At 51.5% G+C, this 19,599-nt stretch overlaps 1 protein-coding gene across 1 annotated transcript in view; it reads right to left on the bottom strand.

The window, feature by feature from the left end:
- Positions 1-254: 254 nt before the first annotated feature.
- MAP3K9 (mitogen-activated protein kinase kinase kinase 9) overlaps positions 255-19,599 on the bottom strand; it is a 79,536-nt gene continuing 60,191 nt past the window's right edge. Inside the window, exons 7-12 of the mRNA XM_059691945.1 lie at positions 17,897-18,019; positions 16,321-16,474; positions 13,590-13,658; positions 12,041-12,153; positions 10,302-11,105; positions 255-8,731 (exon numbers count right to left, since the gene is read on the bottom strand). Coding sequence (XP_059547928.1) covers positions 8,247-8,731; positions 10,302-11,105; positions 12,041-12,153; positions 13,590-13,658; positions 16,321-16,474; positions 17,897-18,019 — 1,748 coding nt within the window. The 3' untranslated portion in view covers positions 255-8,246. The remainder of the gene's footprint in view (positions 8,732-10,301; positions 11,106-12,040; positions 12,154-13,589; positions 13,659-16,320; positions 16,475-17,896; positions 18,020-19,599) is intronic.

Raw genomic sequence — 19,599 nt, 5'->3', positions numbered from 1 at the left:
ATCACCTGGACAGACGTCACTCAGGGCCATGCTTCAGAAAGGCCCCTGTGGTCCAGCTGGGGGTGCTAGGACCTTCGGGGGGGGGGGGGGGGCTCCTCTCCCACCTCTTCCCTGTGCCATATCCATTTCTCTCTGGTTATTTTTTCCCTACATGTGGAAATTCCCAGAAACAGCCAGTTACTTGGACATCTTATTTAATTACAAAGAAAAGAGGGGCAAGGACAAATGTATAAAGCACCACAGTAAACCAGAAGTCATTGCTATACCAGTTTTATTCAAGTTTGTGTGTGCTCTGGTGGTGAGACCAGGCTGAGACCAGCATTGCACTGTAATACGATAAGAGGTTTAGCCATTGAACCAAGCCTGCTTGGCATCCTTAGTCAACAATTTACAGTACCTGGAAAACAAACAGCCAAAGGAAAGAACCTGAAAAGTTTCCTTCAGGACTTTTCTATTTTAATATTGTTGACGAATTAACAATAACTTAAATCCCAAAGCAAACGGGAACTCAAGGACACAGGGTCAGGACACACGGACAGGACACGGAGCAGAGAAGACCTAGGAATGAAAATTGGTAGCTAGTTACAGAGGAGCAAAAGGAACGCGTGTGCAACCTTTCACCTTACCCAGACTCAAAGGCTCGAACGGGGAGGCGAATCCCAAAGAAAGTGAGATAAAACCCATCTCCAGCTCCTTTCCTTCATCCTCTGAAGACAGACACAGTGTCAACTAAAGGTTCGTGTAGACAAGCGTGCATGTGTGTGTATGTGTACAGAGTGGGTGATGAAAAAAATCAGAGAAAGCTGACAAGTTCATCAACTCCCCTCTTTGCTACAACTGGGTACCAAGGGCACATGGCTCTCAATGCAACAAAAGGCAAAAGCCTGGCTTCAAGTTCCCAGTGAGGAGCTACCACAAGGCTTCCACACTCAAAAGACTAGGAGGGAGGGGGGTGGAAGCTGTGGCTAAGAGCAGTCATGGGGCCACTGGGGCTGACAACACAGGAGCGAGGCCCACAGGCCTTCCGTGGTGCGGGGAGAAGGGCTACGGGATTGACGTGTTCAACCCTTGTGTGGAACAAACCCCCGAAAAATGGTGGAAATGGTGGAGAGAGCAGCCAGGAGCAGAGAGGAAGTCGGCTGAGCTGGGAGGTTGCAGGTCCTGCTGGGTGAGCCCAGGGACGAAGGCAGACGGATTAGCCACAGGATACGCTCCCCCTTGGACACAGAGCCATCTCAAGGCTTGGGGGACCTACACTAGGCCCACCTTATCCCAGGGCTACTCAACAGTGGCACAACTTTGGAGCCAAGCAGTTCAGTAATGTTGCTTCCTAGCTGTGTGTGGGACCTTGGGCACGTTATAGAGTTATCTGAGCCTCAGTTTCCACATCCTCAGATGGGGGTCATACCTTCCCTCCCAGGATTATTGTGAGTCAAAATAATAATAATGGTAATAATAATACCTCTAGGACACCGCCTCCCACATAGAGGAAACGTGTGGTTTCTGATTCCTTGTTAGCCACGCAGAGACCAGGCTAAGTCTATGCTTCACTCTGACAGTGACGGAGAAGAGCCACAGCCAGCATGGCCCTGGCACTGGAGGTAGAGATAAATGATGAGAGTGAAACAAAGATGAGAGAATAATAACGGCAGTGAAAAGGAGATGGCTGACATGAGGAAGGCTTGCGGGGACCCAGGCACAGTGCGCTGAACACGCTCCAGGCATGCAAGGGAGTGAGGACGCCTCCACCCACCTGTCCTTTCTGAAATCTGGGAGAGAGAATGAGTCCGATTTATTCACATCTCTGGGAGTTCCGGGATGTCGCAGAGATGTTAGGTGAGAATCAAAACGGCCCTCTCTACTGTAATCGCCTACTTTGCCCCTAAAACACACACATACCTCTAAGTGGCCTCAGGGTTTGGGGGAGGCTGAAAGGAAGCTGGAGAACTTCAAGGAAAAGTCACCCCCAATTGTAGGTCCAAAGATGAAATCTGCCCTAAGATGACAGTCAGCATATTCCTATTTAAACGCAAATACTACCAGAAAACTCCTCCTCACACGGGATGTAGAGCAAGGGCAACCAGGAAAAACAGAACAAATCCTATCACCAACTTCACAATTCTGCCCCAGCGGCTCCGCAGACCCAGTGAGGTACTCCCGTTGGATGGAAATTTTAAGGGGGCACCCACGACTCAGTTCTATCAAGATAAATCGTATTTCAGTGCAGTATTTTAAAAAATTAAAATTAATGGGAAAAACAATCCACGTTGAGCACAATATCAGAATTTTAAATAAAGCCAGGACCTGTCCATGCAGGAGCTTAGGGATGTGGGCAGCATATTCCCTCTGAAACGGAAACTTGGTCTCACCCTCCAGCAAGTGCAGGCAAGTGACAATATCCCCCCCCCCCCCCACACCCACACACCGGACTCTCCTTCATCAATCACAGCTGACCTCTGGGCTTAGAATTCCTGGATGTGAGCCTCATGCGCGATCGTAGAAAAGGGCTGGAATGTACTCCAGTGTCTTGTCCTCAAACACCCATCTAGTTGTCAGGTCCACGCCTGCCAATTGGTCTCGTAAAACTAGGTTGTGGGTGTTTGCAGGGAGGGTGAGACCAGTCAGGAGGGAAGATGGGTCAGGAGAAAGGTGGGTGTTTCCAAGAGAAACAAAGATGTGGAAAAGCTCCTGGCTCTGAGAACCCACTGGACCCTTCTCTATTCATTCTCTCTCTCTCTCTCTCTCTCTCTCTCTCTCGAAGAAACATTGATTGGTTGCCTCCTATAACGCACCCCATCCGGAGACTGAACCCACAACCTAGGTATGTGCCCTGACCGGGAATCAAACCCTGCCACCTTTCGGTGTATGCAGCAATGCTCCAACCAACTGAACCACACCAGCCAGGGCTCATTCTAGCTGTAGTTGTGACCTAAAGCAAGGCTCCGGGCAGGGGATGCAGGGAAGCAGGGACCAGACCGTGAGAATCAGGACTGACCAGTCCCACTGGCTCCAGATTAAGGAGGGAGCCCAGCCTTTGGAAGAGCACATGCCAGGGCTCCCTCAGAAGCCCAGAGGCCAGGCTGCTTCCAGGGCCCAAGCCTGGAAATGGACAAAGGCGGGGCGGCCTGTCACATCCCCTCAGGACAAATGGAAAACACTCAGTCAACAGTCTGAGCAGTCTAGGCTAGGAGGGGCTCACCTGGCCGCACAGCCAACCCGAGGCCCAGGGCTGGGTCAGGTTAATTGGGCACCTGAGCCCTGTTAATTAGCCTTCATCAGCCAGGACTCCAATTTCTGCCGCCCACCTTCCAACACAGGTGCCTGAGTTGGTGAGCTCCCAGGCAGCCAGGCCAGGAACAAGCCGGGGACTGAGGAAGCAGCAGTGGGTTGTTCTTTCGGACGTGGATTTTTATTCATTTGAATTGCTGACCTAAGAAAACAATGATTCGTCTGAAGGAAGAGCAGGGCATTTGGGAACGTGTGACTACAACTGTAGCTTCACAGGACATCATCCTCAGGCCTGCAGCCATGGAGCAAGGCCGGTGGTCTAGCAGGTGGAAGCATACGAAATTGCTTATTTCCATATATATATATATATATATATTTTTACCTACAACCACTTCCCCCCTCCCCCAACACGTATATAATTTTCTCCAAAGAGAAGCCATCCAGCAAGGTGAGACTTATCAGCGCTGGACCGGGGGCTCCAGGACCACACAGTTTAAAGTTAGAAGGGCTTCGTGCTTCGGTAGGGGCAGCACTGTCCTCAGCTCACGGCTGGGCTGAGGCCCACGGACAGGAAGAGACATCTGCAACCTCACGCACCTAGTGTATGGGCAGCTCAGATCTCCGCAATCCTGCAGCTCCCGTGGCCTCCCTCACTTCCCATCACAACCACCATGAGCTGCAGGCTGTTCTCACCTCTGACCCAGGGGTGCAGTCTCTGACAAAGGCCTCAGGAAAAGCCCGGCCTCCCTGGCCTCCCCCGCCCCCCGAAAACTTGGCACCTGCTTCTTCCCCCAATCCTTCAAGAGGCAATAATGCATAAGCCATGGACACGGCCTGGGGCGGGGGGGGGGGCAGGGGCGGGTACAGGGTGAAGGGAGTCAATGGGGAATAAAGGGGACATCTGCATACTTTCAACAATAAAGATAAATTTAAAAAAAAATGGCAATGGAGTGTTTCTGACCTGCCTGATGCTACACACCTGAGTCAAAGGCTCAATGAAAGGAAAAGGTCCATTCTGCACTGAGGGGCCTGCCAGAAGTGAGCCATTCACAGCCATCCAGTCTTCAGTACCCACTGCCCTGTGCGCTGTTAACAGCAAGCTTGAAGAGTTAGGGGTGCTCAGGAGGTGTTTCCCTCCTTGCAGGGGAGGGAGGGAGGCCCAATGTGGGGGCTGTGGAACAAGAGTGTTGACAAGAAGTCAGGCCTTGCCCAGCTGGCCGGCCTAGCTCAGTGGTTGAGCATCAACTTATGAACCAGGAGGTCACGGTTCGATTCCCGGTTGGAGCACGTGCCCGGATTTTGAGCTCAATCCCCAGTGTGTGGTGTGCAGGGGCAGCCGATCAATGATTCTCTCTCATCACTGATGTTTCTATCTCTTTCCCTCTCCCTTCCTCTCTGAAATCAATAAAAAAAATCAGGCCTCGCTGTCCTCGGGTGCCCCACCACGTCCCTGAGCAATCGTGGTCTGAGGGAAAAGGGCTGTGTGAGGAAGCCCACACCATGACACATGCCCCACAGGCCAGCTGACCCTGTCCCGAAGGTTCCTCCAGGATGTGGCCTGATTCCAGTCTCTGAACAAATAAGACTCCGGGAGGGCCTCCAAGAAATCAGAGACCCCACGCTGTCATTCCGATGCTGCCCCCAGCCACTTCCTCCTCTGGAGACACTAGTGGTGGAGACGATCAGCCGGGCACGGTAAGTGGGGGAATTTGGAAGGAGGCTTGTAAACATCAGGTGCTACATAAATGCAGGAGAAGAGCACGGGCCTGACCATGGGCCCTGTTAGTCACGCAAAGCCAACCTCCAATCACTCCTCTTCCAGAAGACAAAGGAGGAGATGGCAGGCAAGTCCCTAGAAGGAAAAGGTGAGAACCACACTGCCACCCTCAGCAGTCCGTCCTCACTGACCTGCTGATCCTGTGCTCACTGCCCTTGGGAGGGAAGCGGGGACGGCGGCCTTTGCAGGAAGGAAATCCGAGAGTGAAGAGACAAGCCCGAGGTCAGACGGCAGAAGCAGAGTGAGGAACAGAGCCAACGTGTTCAGGGCTCAGAGCCTGGTGCCCGACTCAGAAATCCACCCAAGCAGCTTTTTCATTTCTCTTCACCTGAACCTTTGTCTTCAAGCATTTTCCCTTCTCTACCAGCAAGGGCATCAAATGTAGAAGAAAGAGATGTAATTTTGTACTAGGTCAGGAGGAGAGGTTAGCATTATTCCGAGTCGTGCAAATATAAGGTAGCACCATCATCATCATCATCATCATCATCAACCACCACCACCAAACCCTCAGGATACTAAAGGATGGGAAGTTAAGAGCACACACCAACGTCTCTTAGAAATAACATATGAGGGTATCTAGGACATCCACTCAGCCCCAGCAGTGGCCTGGAGGCCCCAGGCGGTAAATGAAGGATCATCTGTTTAGCATCAGTGGAAGGAGCCAACAGCTCTCAGGATAAGGGGCAGAGAACAGGGTCTGTTTCCTATCAGCATCGTCCATGTAGTGAGCACCGGCCAAGAGTAAGGGGAAGTCTCTGAGGAGAGAGAAAAGGGGAAAGGGAGGCTATTGCTGTCGCAGAGGAAGCCTGGTCCCCAGGTTCAAGGCGTGAGCCTGACCATGACCACAGAGGCCACGGAACCTGAATAGACAGAAAGTACCTCAAACCTGCTACCCTATAGGATCCTTATCCCAGGGGCCCAGCAGAGAGAGACGGTAACGCCTTCATCATCATGGAAACTCACGGAAGCATTTTCAGAAGAACCCCGCTGCTGCCTCTGGCAGTTGTAGTGCTTCCCTCAGCAGAGACGCAGCCTCTGGCTCCCTCCTGGATGGAGGAGTAAGAGCGGGGTTCAACTGTCACTCAGTGGCAAATGGCCGTCACTCGGTTTATGCTGTGTCGGTTACACTTCCAAGAAAGATGGCTACCACCTAACAAAATGGCAAAAGGTAGAACATGAGCAAAGGAAGCATCCCTGCCTCACACCACAGAGCACCATCCAGAGTCAGCATGGTTTGGATCACGCTGCAGGCTGCACCCACCTCCCCCCGAGAGCCGCTTTGTGGCTTACAGGTGTGTTGGTGGCTTACAGATGTGTTAGTGGCTGGGACTGGAGCTATGCGGAGTCCAGGGAGGGGCACAGACCAGACCACCTGTGTCCCTCTCCCACCAGGAATGAAGAGGAGTCCTGGCTGGACTCACAGTTTATCCCTCCTAGCTAAGGAGTGGGGAATGGGGCAAAAACAATCTCCTACATGTGGGCTTCACTGAACAAAGACAGAGAGGATGAGATGCAACAACAGACCCTGAGCCACAAAACCAATAGTGCCTCCCCAGCCAAGACCAGGTGGGGCCCTTGAACCAAAGTGCCAGTGGGCTCATAAAACAAGGAACGATTTGAAAGCCATCCCCTCGGCAGGATGTCTGTCACAGGTGCAGAGAGCAGTGACCATGTCTATCACTTGGACCTGCTTCACCGCTCTCCCCGTTCTGACATTCAGGCAGCAAGAGCAAGGAGCCTGCAGGCTGGCCACCAACATCTCCAGAGGAACGTTCCACGATAAAAGGCGGTGGAGCAACACACAGAGTCTTGAGGGGGGCGGAGCAGGACCTAAGGACTCTACTCCCAATCACGCTGTTTCCCCCACTCAGAGACAACTGTTCCCACGGACGCAGGAGGCCTCACTGATGCAGGAGGCCTCAGAGTGAGTGGAGTAGTGAAGATGCGTAAGAGAAAGCTCCAGAAGAAGCTCAACATTCAAGTCAAGGAATCAAATTCCAGAAAAGTCAGGGTTGGCCACTGTTGTCCTTCCTACCTGGCTCCACAGTCCAGCATTGGGGCCATCTGTGCACAGAGACAAGAGCCTTGGCCAGTGGCCAGTGCCGGGACTTGGAGGTTACTGTCCATCGGCAGCTCACGGAGCACCTTACAATCATCGCCGCCGCACTCATCCATTCACGGAAGGTACTACCAAGGGCTCTGTTTTGCTTCACGGGCATTTCAGAATGGATGGCCTGGCTGAGAAGGAACACCGTTGCCCAGTTCCAACCCCCAGTGTCGAGGATCCCACACTCCCACCCCATATGCTATTCTGGTGCAATGCAGAGATATCTACCAACCAAATACGGAACCCAAAGTCCACTATTTCCAGGGACTGGAGGAAAGCTCGCGGGAAGGGAATGACACATAAAGATCAGACAACAAAAGGGACAAACGGAGGAACTTGGTCTCTGGCATCCCAAGCAACTGGTCGTGGGATGAGCTTATGTTTGTATCGGAACCTGGCCTGACCGTATGTGGGCCCCGGGGAGAAGATGGGTGCCAAAAGGAACAAGGATGGACAGGCTCCGTTACCCTCTTTACTGCAGCTAACTGTATTTTCCCTAACACCCTTCCCGCCCCCAGCTCTCACTGAGGCAGCTCCCCTACCACGGGCAGGCTCAAATAAATAGGTGGGCACCTGGAAGTGCAGGGAGGTAGTGCCGGGTCCATCCGTCCCCCAGCTGGCATGGAAGGGCTTAGGACACAGAAAAGCTCACATCAAACAAGATTCTGATTCATGGGTGTCGGGGAAGAATGTGGAAGAGAAATAAAATCAATCACAGAACGTCCAATACTGATGCTTGGGAAGGCTGAACTCAGGGCTAACAGGGCCCCCAGGACAGGCCCTGGGCATACCCAGGGGCTGAGGAGAGGGAGCAGCAGACAGATTTGGCTGAGTGACACCGCAGGGTCACCCTAAAGGCGAGGAAGACTGTGGAGGGTGGGGGACATGCACGTACCCCTCTCCCCTACAGCCAGAGCTGATAGCCACAGCCCCTCCAGTGGACACAGGTAAAAGGCCCTACAGGGCTAGCGACCCTCTGAAGTGGCTCTGCTTCCATCCCTTCCGTCTTCAAAGTGCATTATCAGTGCAAGAAGTGGGACTGGATCTCAGGGGTCCAACTCTGAGAAAGGGCTGTGCCAGCCAGCTCCCCCATCTCCTCCTGCGTCCCCCTTGCCCACCCTGAGCCTTTCCGTGCTAAGACCAGAACTCTTGCTGGATCTCATAAGAGGCAGGCCTGTGTGCGCTCAGTTCAGCTCTACACAGTGGCACAGTGCTGTCCTGACTCTGGCCCTCGGCGTCCAGGTCCAACAGCGTCCGCTCGGTGGGGGGCAGCGGCCCCGCCTGGAACGGGAGCAGGGCAGGGAGCCCAGGCCGCTCCTCCAAAGTGCTGCTGCTGCTAGCAAGGCAGGAGTCCAGGTTGCTGGGTGTCTCTGTGCTGGAGCTGTTGGCCGGGGAGGCGCTACGGGCGTGGCTGGGGGACACAAACCACCAGGGGTCCAGCCGTTGCCGGTTGGCGGAAGGACGAGGCCGAGGCAGGAACTCCAGGGTCTTGGGTCTCTCCAAGGCGGAGTCCTGCTGTGCGTTCCAGCGCCTCGGGGTTGGGGGGAAAACTACATTGGGGTCAGGGAGACGGGGGAATTCACCTGGGTCTCGGCTGGGGCTGGGGGTTTTCAACATTCCTGGTCAAAAAGACAAAGGGAGTGGCATCAGATGAGGGTCCCTTGTTTCTGGGCCAGGTATACTCTGCTCCATCCCCACCTTGCCAAGGCCCTACTCACTTGGGATAACACAAACAACAAGTATTTAATGAGCACCTACTATGTGCCATGCAGTGTGTTGGGAGGCCCTGGAAAATACAACAGTGAACTAGAAGACCATGGTCACTATATCTGACAACAATAATGGGACACATGGGGGTTATAGCTATAATAAAATGACTTAAGGCAGATGCTGGCAAACTACAACTCGCAGGCCAGCCACCTGTGTTTGTAAATAAAGTTTTATTGGAACAGAGCCACACCTACTGCCTGCTCTCCCACTGCAGCAGCGGAGGTGAGCAGTTACAACAGAAACTGTATGTCCCACCAAGCCTAAAATACTGACCATCTGGCCCTTTACCAAAAACGTTTGCTGACCCATGACTTAAGGAAATGTCTGTTTATTCCCAGTTCATCCATTTAATAAACATGTGATGAGGACAAAGCTAGGTATCAGAAACCTAAAAAAAGGGAGTAATATAGGGAGAGGTCACATATTTATGTTTAACAAAAAAATCTTGCCCTAACCGGTTTGGCTCAGTGGATAGAGCGTCAGCCTGTGGACTCAAGGGTCCCAGGTTTGATTCCCGGTCAAGGGCATGTACCTTAGTTGCGGGCACATCCCCAGTGGGGGTTGTGCAGGAGGCAGCTGATCAATGTTTCTCTCTCATCGATGTTTCTAACTCTCTATCCCTCTCCCTTCCTTTCTGTAAATAATCAATAAAATATATTTTTAAAAAAATAAAGGATGAGTTCCTTTATAAAAAAAAAATCTAAAGAGGGGAGAGACAGCTGAATGGGCGAATACAATGATCATTTATAGGCAATCCCCTTGAAAAGTACTGGATTAGAGGCGGCTTCCAAGTCAGACTCAGGTCTTCTGGGAGGAAGGGCTAGTGATGGGACAGACCCAGGAAGGGTGCAGGCGTGCCCAGGTGTCACCAGTGTCAGATGGAGAAGGCAGGCCCCTGCGCAAGCACAGCAATTTACCTGGACACACCTCCACTTCCGAAGAGTCAGGCATGAGTCAGGGGTGAGTGGTGAAGGGCGGGAGGCCTGGGTGGAGGCTTGCCTTATGAGTGTGCCTGTACTAATGCTATAATGAGGCGAGAGCACAGCTATGCGGCAAAAAACACCCGTCCGAGTTCAGGGCAGGCTCCTTCCGGGAACTGCAATCTCTTCTGCAGGGAACAAGCAGAGCTAGGCTCCCGCCCTCCTGTACCCTGACACTGGCCCTCTGCATCCAGGCCCAGAGCACTGCCCTGTGCTCTCCCAGGCCCAGGGCCCCAGCGTCCACAGGAGCCCAAACCCCGGCTCTGGTCCTTCCTAGAACCTGCCTCTCTTGCTCCTCAGGGAAGACCCCCTGAGGCACAGGACAGACCAGCCATCTGGATTGGCTGAGTCAGAGGAGGAATGGAGTTCACTCTAACATCCCTACCCTTGGGGAAGGCACAAAGGCAGGAAAGAGAAGAGAGGAGGGGGCAGGACTCACCTGCTCCGGGGCTGGGGCCCAGCCCGTTGCTGGAGGGGCTCCTGCTGGCCAGGAGAGCCGCTGGCTTGAGGGCCCCGTCAGAAGGGGTCCGCCGGTGACCACTGGGCTGCGTGGGGGCTGTGAGGGTGACGTGGGTGGGAGTCAGAGATTGGTGAGGGTCCCGTTTGAAGCGCTCCACTCGGATGTTGACCAAGGGGTTGTGGGTGCAAGGGGTCGGGGGTGGGGCCTCCACCGGGCTGACAGGCATCTCATACACCACGATCTCATCGCTGTCCGAACGCAGCAGGGAGCGTGTGGAGTTGCACTCGGAGATGGAGGAGAGAGACAGCAGTGTCAGGGAGGCAGAGGGGTCTCCTAGCAACAGCATGGGCTCCTCCTTCTTGAAGAGCTTCCGGGACGGGGGGCTGGTGCTCCGTCGAGGACGACTGGCCCTCTGAAAAAGTCCCTCGCGCCTCTTCTTCTCCTCCCGGGCTGGTGGCTCAGGCTCCTCTGGGAGAGGCAGCTGGCACTTGCCAGCTTCCAGCAGGTCAAACCCTAGGCCTGTGGCTGCGAGAACAGCCCCACAGCCAAGCAGAGCCACCTCACAGCGGCGGTGGTGGGCGCCACCCCGCTTGAGGCTGTTGGTTGGCGTCAGCTGAGGGGTACTGGTGGCTGAGTTGACTGGGGTGGGCTCCTCGTGGGCTGTGTCACTGGGGGGGCCATCCCCATCCTCTCCACGAGGGAATGGGATACAGAGGTAGGACTGGTTGGGTGAATGCTGTAGACGACTTTCCCCACTCCCTGGGCCTTCGCTGTCCTCATCGTCTGTGAAGTTGAGAGTAGACGGGAAATAGAAAATGGGAATGCAGCAGCAACAGTAAGATTCTGGTCCTTCTCCCCCACCCAGGCCTCCTGGCTCAGTGTCAGGGATGCAGAGGTCAAATACTCAGATGGGCGAGATGGGGGACTGGGCATTGAACCAAGAGGGCTTTACCCCTCCACACTCAACTGTGACCAGCGAGAAATCACTCTCCATTCCAGAGCTTGTTTCCCTACTTGCAGAAGCAGATCTGCCAATTTCCTACTTCTTTCCTAGGGACCCTCAACACAAGAAGAGCAGCGAGTTTCCTAGAACAATGGATAGACAGAAACATCCCTAATTTTTTTGCACTTTGGAATTGCAAGGGACCTTGGGTTTCTAGAATGACAGCCTAGAATTTGTCTTAAGACTGGACTCTTGCAAAGGAGTAGAATCCCCTCCATGGGTGAAGGCCAGCCTTCTCTATAGACTGACCTATGACCTTGGGAATCTACAGAGATAAATAAGAGGATGACTCTCTGAGAGAGAGCCTGGAGAAGACCTTACCCATTCAGTGATCTCCCTTAAGAGGAAGACTGCGGCAGCCTCTACCACCATCTCTTGTTTTATGGACATCCTGCACTGAAATATGATGAAACAGACCCAGAAAAGGGAAATGCCTGATTCAAGGCCTCACCCTTCTGCACTGCCCTAAGGAGACCCTGACTGGCCCCTTGGGACAGAAGGCCAAGGGCAGGCTCCATGGCAGCAGTAGTGACTTGGGAAGATTTAATGAAATGGGAATAGGGCAAACGAAGAGGGAAAAAGGTGGGGGGCCAGGATTTGAGTAAAAGAGGGGACGACCCCATGAAATAATACTGAGGACCCTACACAGTCCTAGAAGCTTGGCAAGAATTCCCTGGGGGAACAGGGAGAGAGTCTAGACAAGGGCAATGCTTACCCATCTCTGTAAGGCTGGTGAACCCCGGCAGGGCCGGGCTGCTCCGAGGGCCCTTCCCCAGGTTGGGGGCACTGGACGACCACTGTTTGTATCCATCTACCAGGGACTTGAGGCTACAGAAGGGGAAAGGAGGACACTATTAATACTGGTTACTGCCCTTACTCCACCCTCAGTTCCATGGGCCTGTGGGAATGTGTCTCCCTTCATGACACCAGAGCCCTCTAGAGCCTTGGGGAACAGGCAACAAACCTTACTGAGCCCACCTGCTTCATTGACAAAAGCGCACATGCTGCAGGGAGAGAAAAGCAGCGGCGTGACCCACCCCCTTCACATGCTGCTAAGGGCTGTGGAAGGATCTGATGGGCGGGCCGGGAAGAGGATAGAAGGAATAAGGACTGCCCAGCACCGGCCAGGATCTACCCTGAGTCCATCTTAAGGGAGAGGCCATCCATCCACAGACACTGAATACAACACACGGGTGACATCAGAAACACTGCAATGCCATGCCAGCCAGGCCCTGGGCAGAGGAGTGGGCAGAGACGGCCAGGTGGCTCCACTCACATCATTTCTCAATTCCTCCTTCCAAGCTTATGGCATGCTCAGGCAACTGTCAAAGCCATTCACTTTCCAAAATCAAAAACCAACCAACACAGCTGCACCAACCCAGTGCACTTTGGGACAGACCTATGTGGGGAGGACGTAATGCTGTATGCGAGCCCTCGGTTTGTCTGGGACTGGAGAGCAAAAGGACAGGAGCTCGCTTTCATCCCTGGAATCAGCTCACACTAGCAAGCCAGCAACTCCAGACGCAGACTGGGAAGCCCACCAACCCCCTGATAGGTGTGTGTGTGGTTGGGGGTGGGGTGGGGGGAGTCAGGGGCCCAGAAACACTGGCCTTTCCCTTGAGGACAATGAGAGGAAGGACAGGAATCTGTGCTGTGGTTGCCCTAGAGATACCAGGATTAGAACCTGAGGTGGCTCTCACTTTTGGGCTAGAAAGCCATTCAATGGAAGCCCACTCTTCCCAGTTTCTCTTGAGGGAGAGAGAAGAACCAAGTTTTTCCATGACTTCAGATCTGCTTCAAGTGCCATCACAAATACCAATGAACTAGAATACATTCTAGCCACCAGTGGTGTGAACCAAAATACACCACAAGAGATAAGCAAGCTGCTAGAACCCCTAGCCTGGGACTTCTGCCCGCTAACCTTAGAACAACACTGCCTCCAGCTCTGGGTCCAAGGAAATCCAGGTTAGCATAGTCAGAGCCAGTGCTGCAGACCAAAGAGTACAGACTATGGTCTCCCTAAAACTAAGAGTACCAGGAGAACCCCAATAACCGGAGTGATCAGGGAAGTGAAGAACAAGGTAAAGTCAGACCAACACAGGAATTTTCCCAAGGTGCACGATGGTACTGCTTAAAATAAATAAATAAAAGGTCAGCACAGCTTGGCAATAACGAGGCTGGATTCTATGAGGTGCACTGTGAGAACAAGGAAATGGAAGGAGGGTTATTGCCAATACATTTGAAAGGGTGATGATGAGACTCACCCCAAGTGGAAATGTGGAGATTCTGATGGGGTACTTAACCCGTTAGCTTTCTCACGTCTCTGAGGGGATCTTCAACGAACACAGAGAATCAGTAGTGGGTCGAGCAGGTATATCCAGCTCAGCCTCTCCCAGAGGAGACCCCTCAAGGCTGGACTCGAGCTGCGTCACCAGCCACCCTCCCCTTGCCCAGTCAGCAAAGCCCACGCCATGAAAGGATCTTACGAAGAAGGCCCAGCTTGAGCTGCTACACATCAGGGCCGCCCCGTCCCTGGGACAAAGGTCCCTGGGTGCCACAGCATCACTCCACGGGGCTGCAAACTCCCCTACAAATGTGGACTATTATGTTCTTAAAATATACAGATGCAGATTCACTTAACATTACTAAATTCAATAGAGCTTTATGTCTATATATTTTCTTTAGCTGACAGGGACCAAATTTAGAAATATTGTCATATAGAGGCTCTTAAAATTTACTGACATTAAAGAGGTTTTTTTTATTCAAGACTAAGTAGAATCCATTGTATTTCTTAGATAGGAATTGAGAATCATGAAAAATGAAGTCACATGTTTTGAACTGCTTCAAAAGTCTCAAGGGCAGCCCTGGCCGGGTAGTTCAGCTGGTCAGATCGTGCTCACCACACGCCAAGGGTACAGGTTCAGTCTCCAGTTGGGGCATATATAGGAGTCAACCACTGAATGCATAAATAAGTAGAAAAACAAATCGATGCTTCTCTCTCTTTCTCTCCCCTCCCCCTCCAAAAAAAAAACAACACAAAAAACCCCCAAAAAACTAGCCAGGTGGCTCAATTTGTTGGAGCATCATCTCACCCACCAAAAAAGTTGCAGGTTCGATTCCTGGTCAGGACACATACCTTGGTTGCAGGATCGATTCCCGGTTGGGGCATGTACGGGAGGCAACTGATCAATATTTCTCTCCACATCGATGTAACTCCCCACCCCCCCTTCCTCTCTCTCAAAAATCAATGAAGGCATATCCTCGAATGAGAGTTGGGAAAAAAAATCTTTAAAAATAAAGTTTTGTGAGCAAATGTATATAAGGAGGAAGAAAATCCCAAAGTTAACATTTTATATTGCAAAGTAAACTTAATTTATTAGCAAGACAAAAAAAAAAAAAAAAAAAACAACTTCTTTAAATGAAGCCAAACCACAGAAACAACTGGGATCCTTAGCCAACCTGGTAAGTCCTATCTGTAATCACACTAATGTCAGACATATCATGGGATTCAGAGTGACTGAGTTTCTTCTCTCCAGCCCAGGGCACAGAGGACAGACAAGGGCTCCTGCTCCTGTAGAACTTAGTGCAGCAAAGCAATGTGCCATCCTCAGGGGGTCTTCACAGCTTAGATAGTTTGCCCTAAATTTTCTATCCCAGGGTAGCTAGCAATCTCCAAAGCCTGGCTTCAGATAGTCAATCCTTTACGAACCAAAGTATTTTCACATTCAGCTCAGATCTGACATAGCGAGCTAGATTTTGGACACGAAATCTTCGTGTTTGGAGGAACATGGAGGCCAATTATAGGTTGAGGGCACCTAGAAGTCTGCTATTCAACCTTAGAAGCTCTTCGGAAAGCCACTAGAAAGGGTGAGGCAGGTTGCTGCTTATAGTCACACCAGGAAAAGTAAAAAAAAAAAAAAGCCATGGTTGTAGATTCTCACACCAAGAATAAGAAGTATAAACCATTGTGTTTGTTCTTCAGGTATGAAATAGAATTGCATTAAAGCATGGGAGAAGCATAGCAAATTTTACACCTACTTACGATGAGCCAGCTAATCTTCTCTGCACTTCACAAAGATGAGCTTAATTACTCCTCCATCAACTCCATGAGACGGGTATGGATATAATCCCCATTTTATGGATAAGAAAACATAAGGTTCCACAGCTAGGCATGGTGGAGCCAGGATTCGAACCCAGGGAGCTCAGGGGCAGCATCCAAGCTCTTCACTAGTGTACTACAAATGCCTGGCCTCCGAAGGACAAGGACCGGGAGAATGTGAGTCCTAGGCCACAAGCCCACAGAGCACACACAAGCACATCGAAGGCACCAAGGCGTGCTTTGCGCTTTGCCCAGAGGGGGCGCTCACACCCATCAGAGTGGCTCTGGAGTGGGGCCTAAAAGAAGTTCTAGTGGCCCTGAGTTCTACCTAACTGCTCTACCAGGACTGGATTATTCTACCTGCCCCAGCTTCAGGATGAGTCTCCAGTCAACAGGGCCCCCTAATCCATATTCCTTCTTTCCTCTGAGCAGATGTGTTGGGGAAGAGCCAGGTTTAATTACAATATTCTAGCAGAACTCTGTCCACCTGGCTCAGCCTCAGGGTATGTGCTTCTCTGAGTAGCACTCCTCTGGCGGTCGGTGAACTGTCACTCATGGTCTACCTCCTGCCCACTACCTCTTCTTCACTTCCATCTCGTCCGTGCTCTGTGGCTGCTTCTGCACTGCCACAATAAAACTGAGCCGTTACCATAGACACCACACGGCCCAAAAGCCTAAAATATTTATTATCTGGCCCTTTATGGAAAAAGTATGCCGGCCCCTATCATAGGCGGTTCCAGGGGAAAAGGAAATTGGCAAACTCTGTTGTAAAGATCGAGAAGCTCATAATTTCTGAGGAAGAAGTGAAACGCACAATAGAGAAAAAGGTACTTCCCACCGTAGCTTTAAAAGGTGCCCCGTCTTCAAATGAGAATCTCCCATCATCTGGCTCTTACCCTTCGTCGCCCGAGGCAAGCTCCTTCTGACCCAGCGTCCCCGGCCCCCACGTCCGTCCCTTCTTCTTGGAAGCCCTCTTCTCCTCCTCCTCTCCTTCCTCCTTCGGGATGACTGAGCTCCGGCCCCAGGTTTTGCTGCTTTCACCTGGTGTCACTGTGAATAACAAAGGTTGGATGGGATCTGGAGACAGATGGACAGCGCTCCCCACCAGCCCCCTAAACCAGCCTCTACACACACACACACACACACACACACACACACACACACACACACACACACTTGGAGCTCCCGGGAAGAAGTCACATTTCTTTAAAAACTCCGTGCCCATGTGGAGCCTTCCAGGAAAGTGATGGAGTTCTCAGCCCCCTCTCACTTAGCATTCTCAGAGTACCAGACGTGGGAACCCTTCCTAGGTTCTCATGAGTCCAACGAAAAGCTGGAGCGCAGGCCAGCCAGCCCTCAGCGCTCCAAACAGGTCTGACGGAGGCATTTGTTTGGCTGGGTGGGACTAGAGTGTGTGTGTGTGTGTGGGGGGGGGGGGGGGATAAAGGGCAATGGAGGTGTGAAGTGCAGAAAGTTTTGTAAGGAAAGTGGTGGAAAGGAAGCAAATGAGGGTTTCGAGGCTCTGGAAAAGGGAGTCCGGAGGAGGAGGACAGGGGAAAGGAACGGGCCTAGAGAAATAGAAGAGATAACAGGAAGAACACTCTTCTGGGCGTGGGCTGAAACCCACCTGCTTCAGAGACTTGGCTTATTCCACAAATGAGTGAAGTGAGCCAGTTGCCAACAAATAAGCAGTTGAGGGAACTGAGGCAAAATACGGAGCATGTGGAAGCCTCCGCGGCTGCCAGCCACCTGTGGCCACCGCAAAAGGGAGTCCACTGATGTGGTCTGATTTTTCAAGGAAAGCCAGAAATCCGGGATTTTTTTTAAAAAAATGAAATCCCTTAAATCAGGGAAACTAGTTCATTCCTATACATACACACACACATGCATGTGACATGTATATGCTTTAAAACTACAAGGAGTAGTTTTAAATGGGGATGCTGTCCATCTGTCTCCAGAGCCCATCCAACCTTTTAGAACCACAAGGAGTGTATATATCAATTCTTTTGAATAAGCACCGCCAGAAAAATGAAATCGGTCCAGATTTGGCCTATCATAAAATACTTGGCAAGTTTTCTTAGGACCTACACTTTGAAAACACCCTTCCCTGGGAAGCAAGAACAAAAGAAAAACAACCACGCCTCCAATACGGCAGAGCGCACAAGGTGCCCAGGCCACGGTACCAACCTGTATCTACATCACACACCAAAATGCTCTGTACCCACAGAACCCACAGAACCCTTGCTGGTATCTGACTACGAGGAAGGGGAAGAGGAGGCAGCGGTAAAGCTAATGGAGGGAGACCAGGGGGAGGCTGAGGTTCGCGTACATATGTGCATGTATGTACACACTGTCGAGGAGAAGTGGCAGGAGCTATGGATGGTGCAAGCCTGGACCAGTCGGTGGCTGGACAGAGTCGGGGACAGGTGCCCCCGAGGTTCTGGCCCCAACTAATCTGGGAAGCAGTCTCACACTGGATGGCTCGAAGGCGAGGGATGATGGTCGGGCTTGCAGGAGGGCTGGAGCGGCTGCTGCTGAGGCTCTTCCTTTTATCCATGGTGGGGGAGGCCTGGACCGTGAACTTGTGCTGGAAATCTGCTTGGAGAAAGATAAACACATTAGAATGCATTAGAATAATAAAGATAAACACATTAGAATGCATTAGAATGTTCCCACAACCCAGTTCCTCCTAGAAAACACACACTTCCTGGCAGGCTTGAGGGACAGGCCCGTTTCTTAAGAAACTCCTTGTTCACCTGGGAAATGTTCTCTTTCAGAATCATCTCTTTTCCCCCCAAAAGATGGCAGGATGGCAGGATGGACATACAAGGAGAAGGAAGACTCCTTATCCCAGTGGAAGTCACGAGACAGTTTTCATAAACGGACACAGGTGTGGCAATTACATATTTAGAATAGTCCTTTTTGGATCCTGAGAGTTGGTGACTATCCTAGGAAGTGTAACTTTAAATTCTCCGTTTCATATAATCTATTAGTGCACACCCGTCTTCTCGGGGACCCCAGCAGGCAGACTAATGCTTCTCACCACGTGCAGGCAGAGCAGGGGAATAAGAACGAACCCTTGGTGGGAGCCTAGGGAAGTGAGGGCCATGGAGCTAATGGTCCGAACTCTGATGCATTTCAAAGGCAGTTCGGCTTAAGCCATGGAAAGCGTACAGCTCTGAATTTCTGAGTGTTACTCTCCTCATCGACCAAAGAGGTACAATAATCACAGCTGCACGCTGACACCTAAGTCTGCCCCCTGGACTGTGACCTCCCTGAGGTGGGAACGATTGCGAGTCTCTGCTTCCCCGGCATGCAGCAGTCTGCGGGCACATGCTGGAGGCTCAGAGATGCTTAGGGACTGTGTTGCCTGAAGAGAAAACAAATGCTCAACAAGGAAACCAGTAGGCAGGCCCCATGAACGCATTCACTGGCTTTCACTGAACGAATTCCCTTGTCTCCGCTTACACCACCATCCTTGTGCTCCAGACCACCCACTCCTGCTCCTACTGGGCCATATTCCCCGCGTTCCCTAACTTCTAATGAGCTTGCTTCCTGGGGCCTTAAGGACTCGGAATACAGTGAACCTTTTCATCTACATAAACACACACTTGAGCGTTCACCTCCCTCCATGGGTACAGCGCCCCCCACAAGATTCTAATGCCTAGTTTCATATTTCTTCACATTTTCCCGAGGTTGTGCACACCACAAAGGTACCTGTACTCAGCCAATGCGTTTCTGAAAGGATATGTGTAAATCAGATTCTTATACATTAGTCCTAATCGCAACTGCACGCAGTGAACTAATTATTTAAAGCAGTGGTTCTCAACCTTCCTAATGCCGCGACCCTTGAATACAGTTTCTCGTGTTGTGGTGACCCCCAACCATAAAATTATTTTCGTTGCGACTTCATAACTGTAATTTTGCTACTGTTATGAATCGTCATGTAAATATCTGATATGCAGGATGTATTTTCACTGTTACAAATTGAACATAATGAAAGCATAGTGATTCATCACAAAAACAATATGTAATTATATATGTGTTTTCCGATGGTCTTAGGCGACCCCTGTGAAAGGGTCGTTCGACCCCCAAAGGGGTCGCAACCCACAGGTTGAGAACCGCTGATTTAACGGAACCCTGAGATGAGACAAGAGTTCTTTTCCTCACACATA

The sequence above is a fragment of the Myotis daubentonii genome, chromosome 1 (assembly GCF_963259705.1).
Source record: "Myotis daubentonii chromosome 1, mMyoDau2.1, whole genome shotgun sequence".
Lineage (NCBI taxonomy): Eukaryota > Metazoa > Chordata > Mammalia > Chiroptera > Vespertilionidae > Myotis > Myotis daubentonii.
This window is presented reverse-complemented; position numbering and strand designations above follow the sequence as displayed.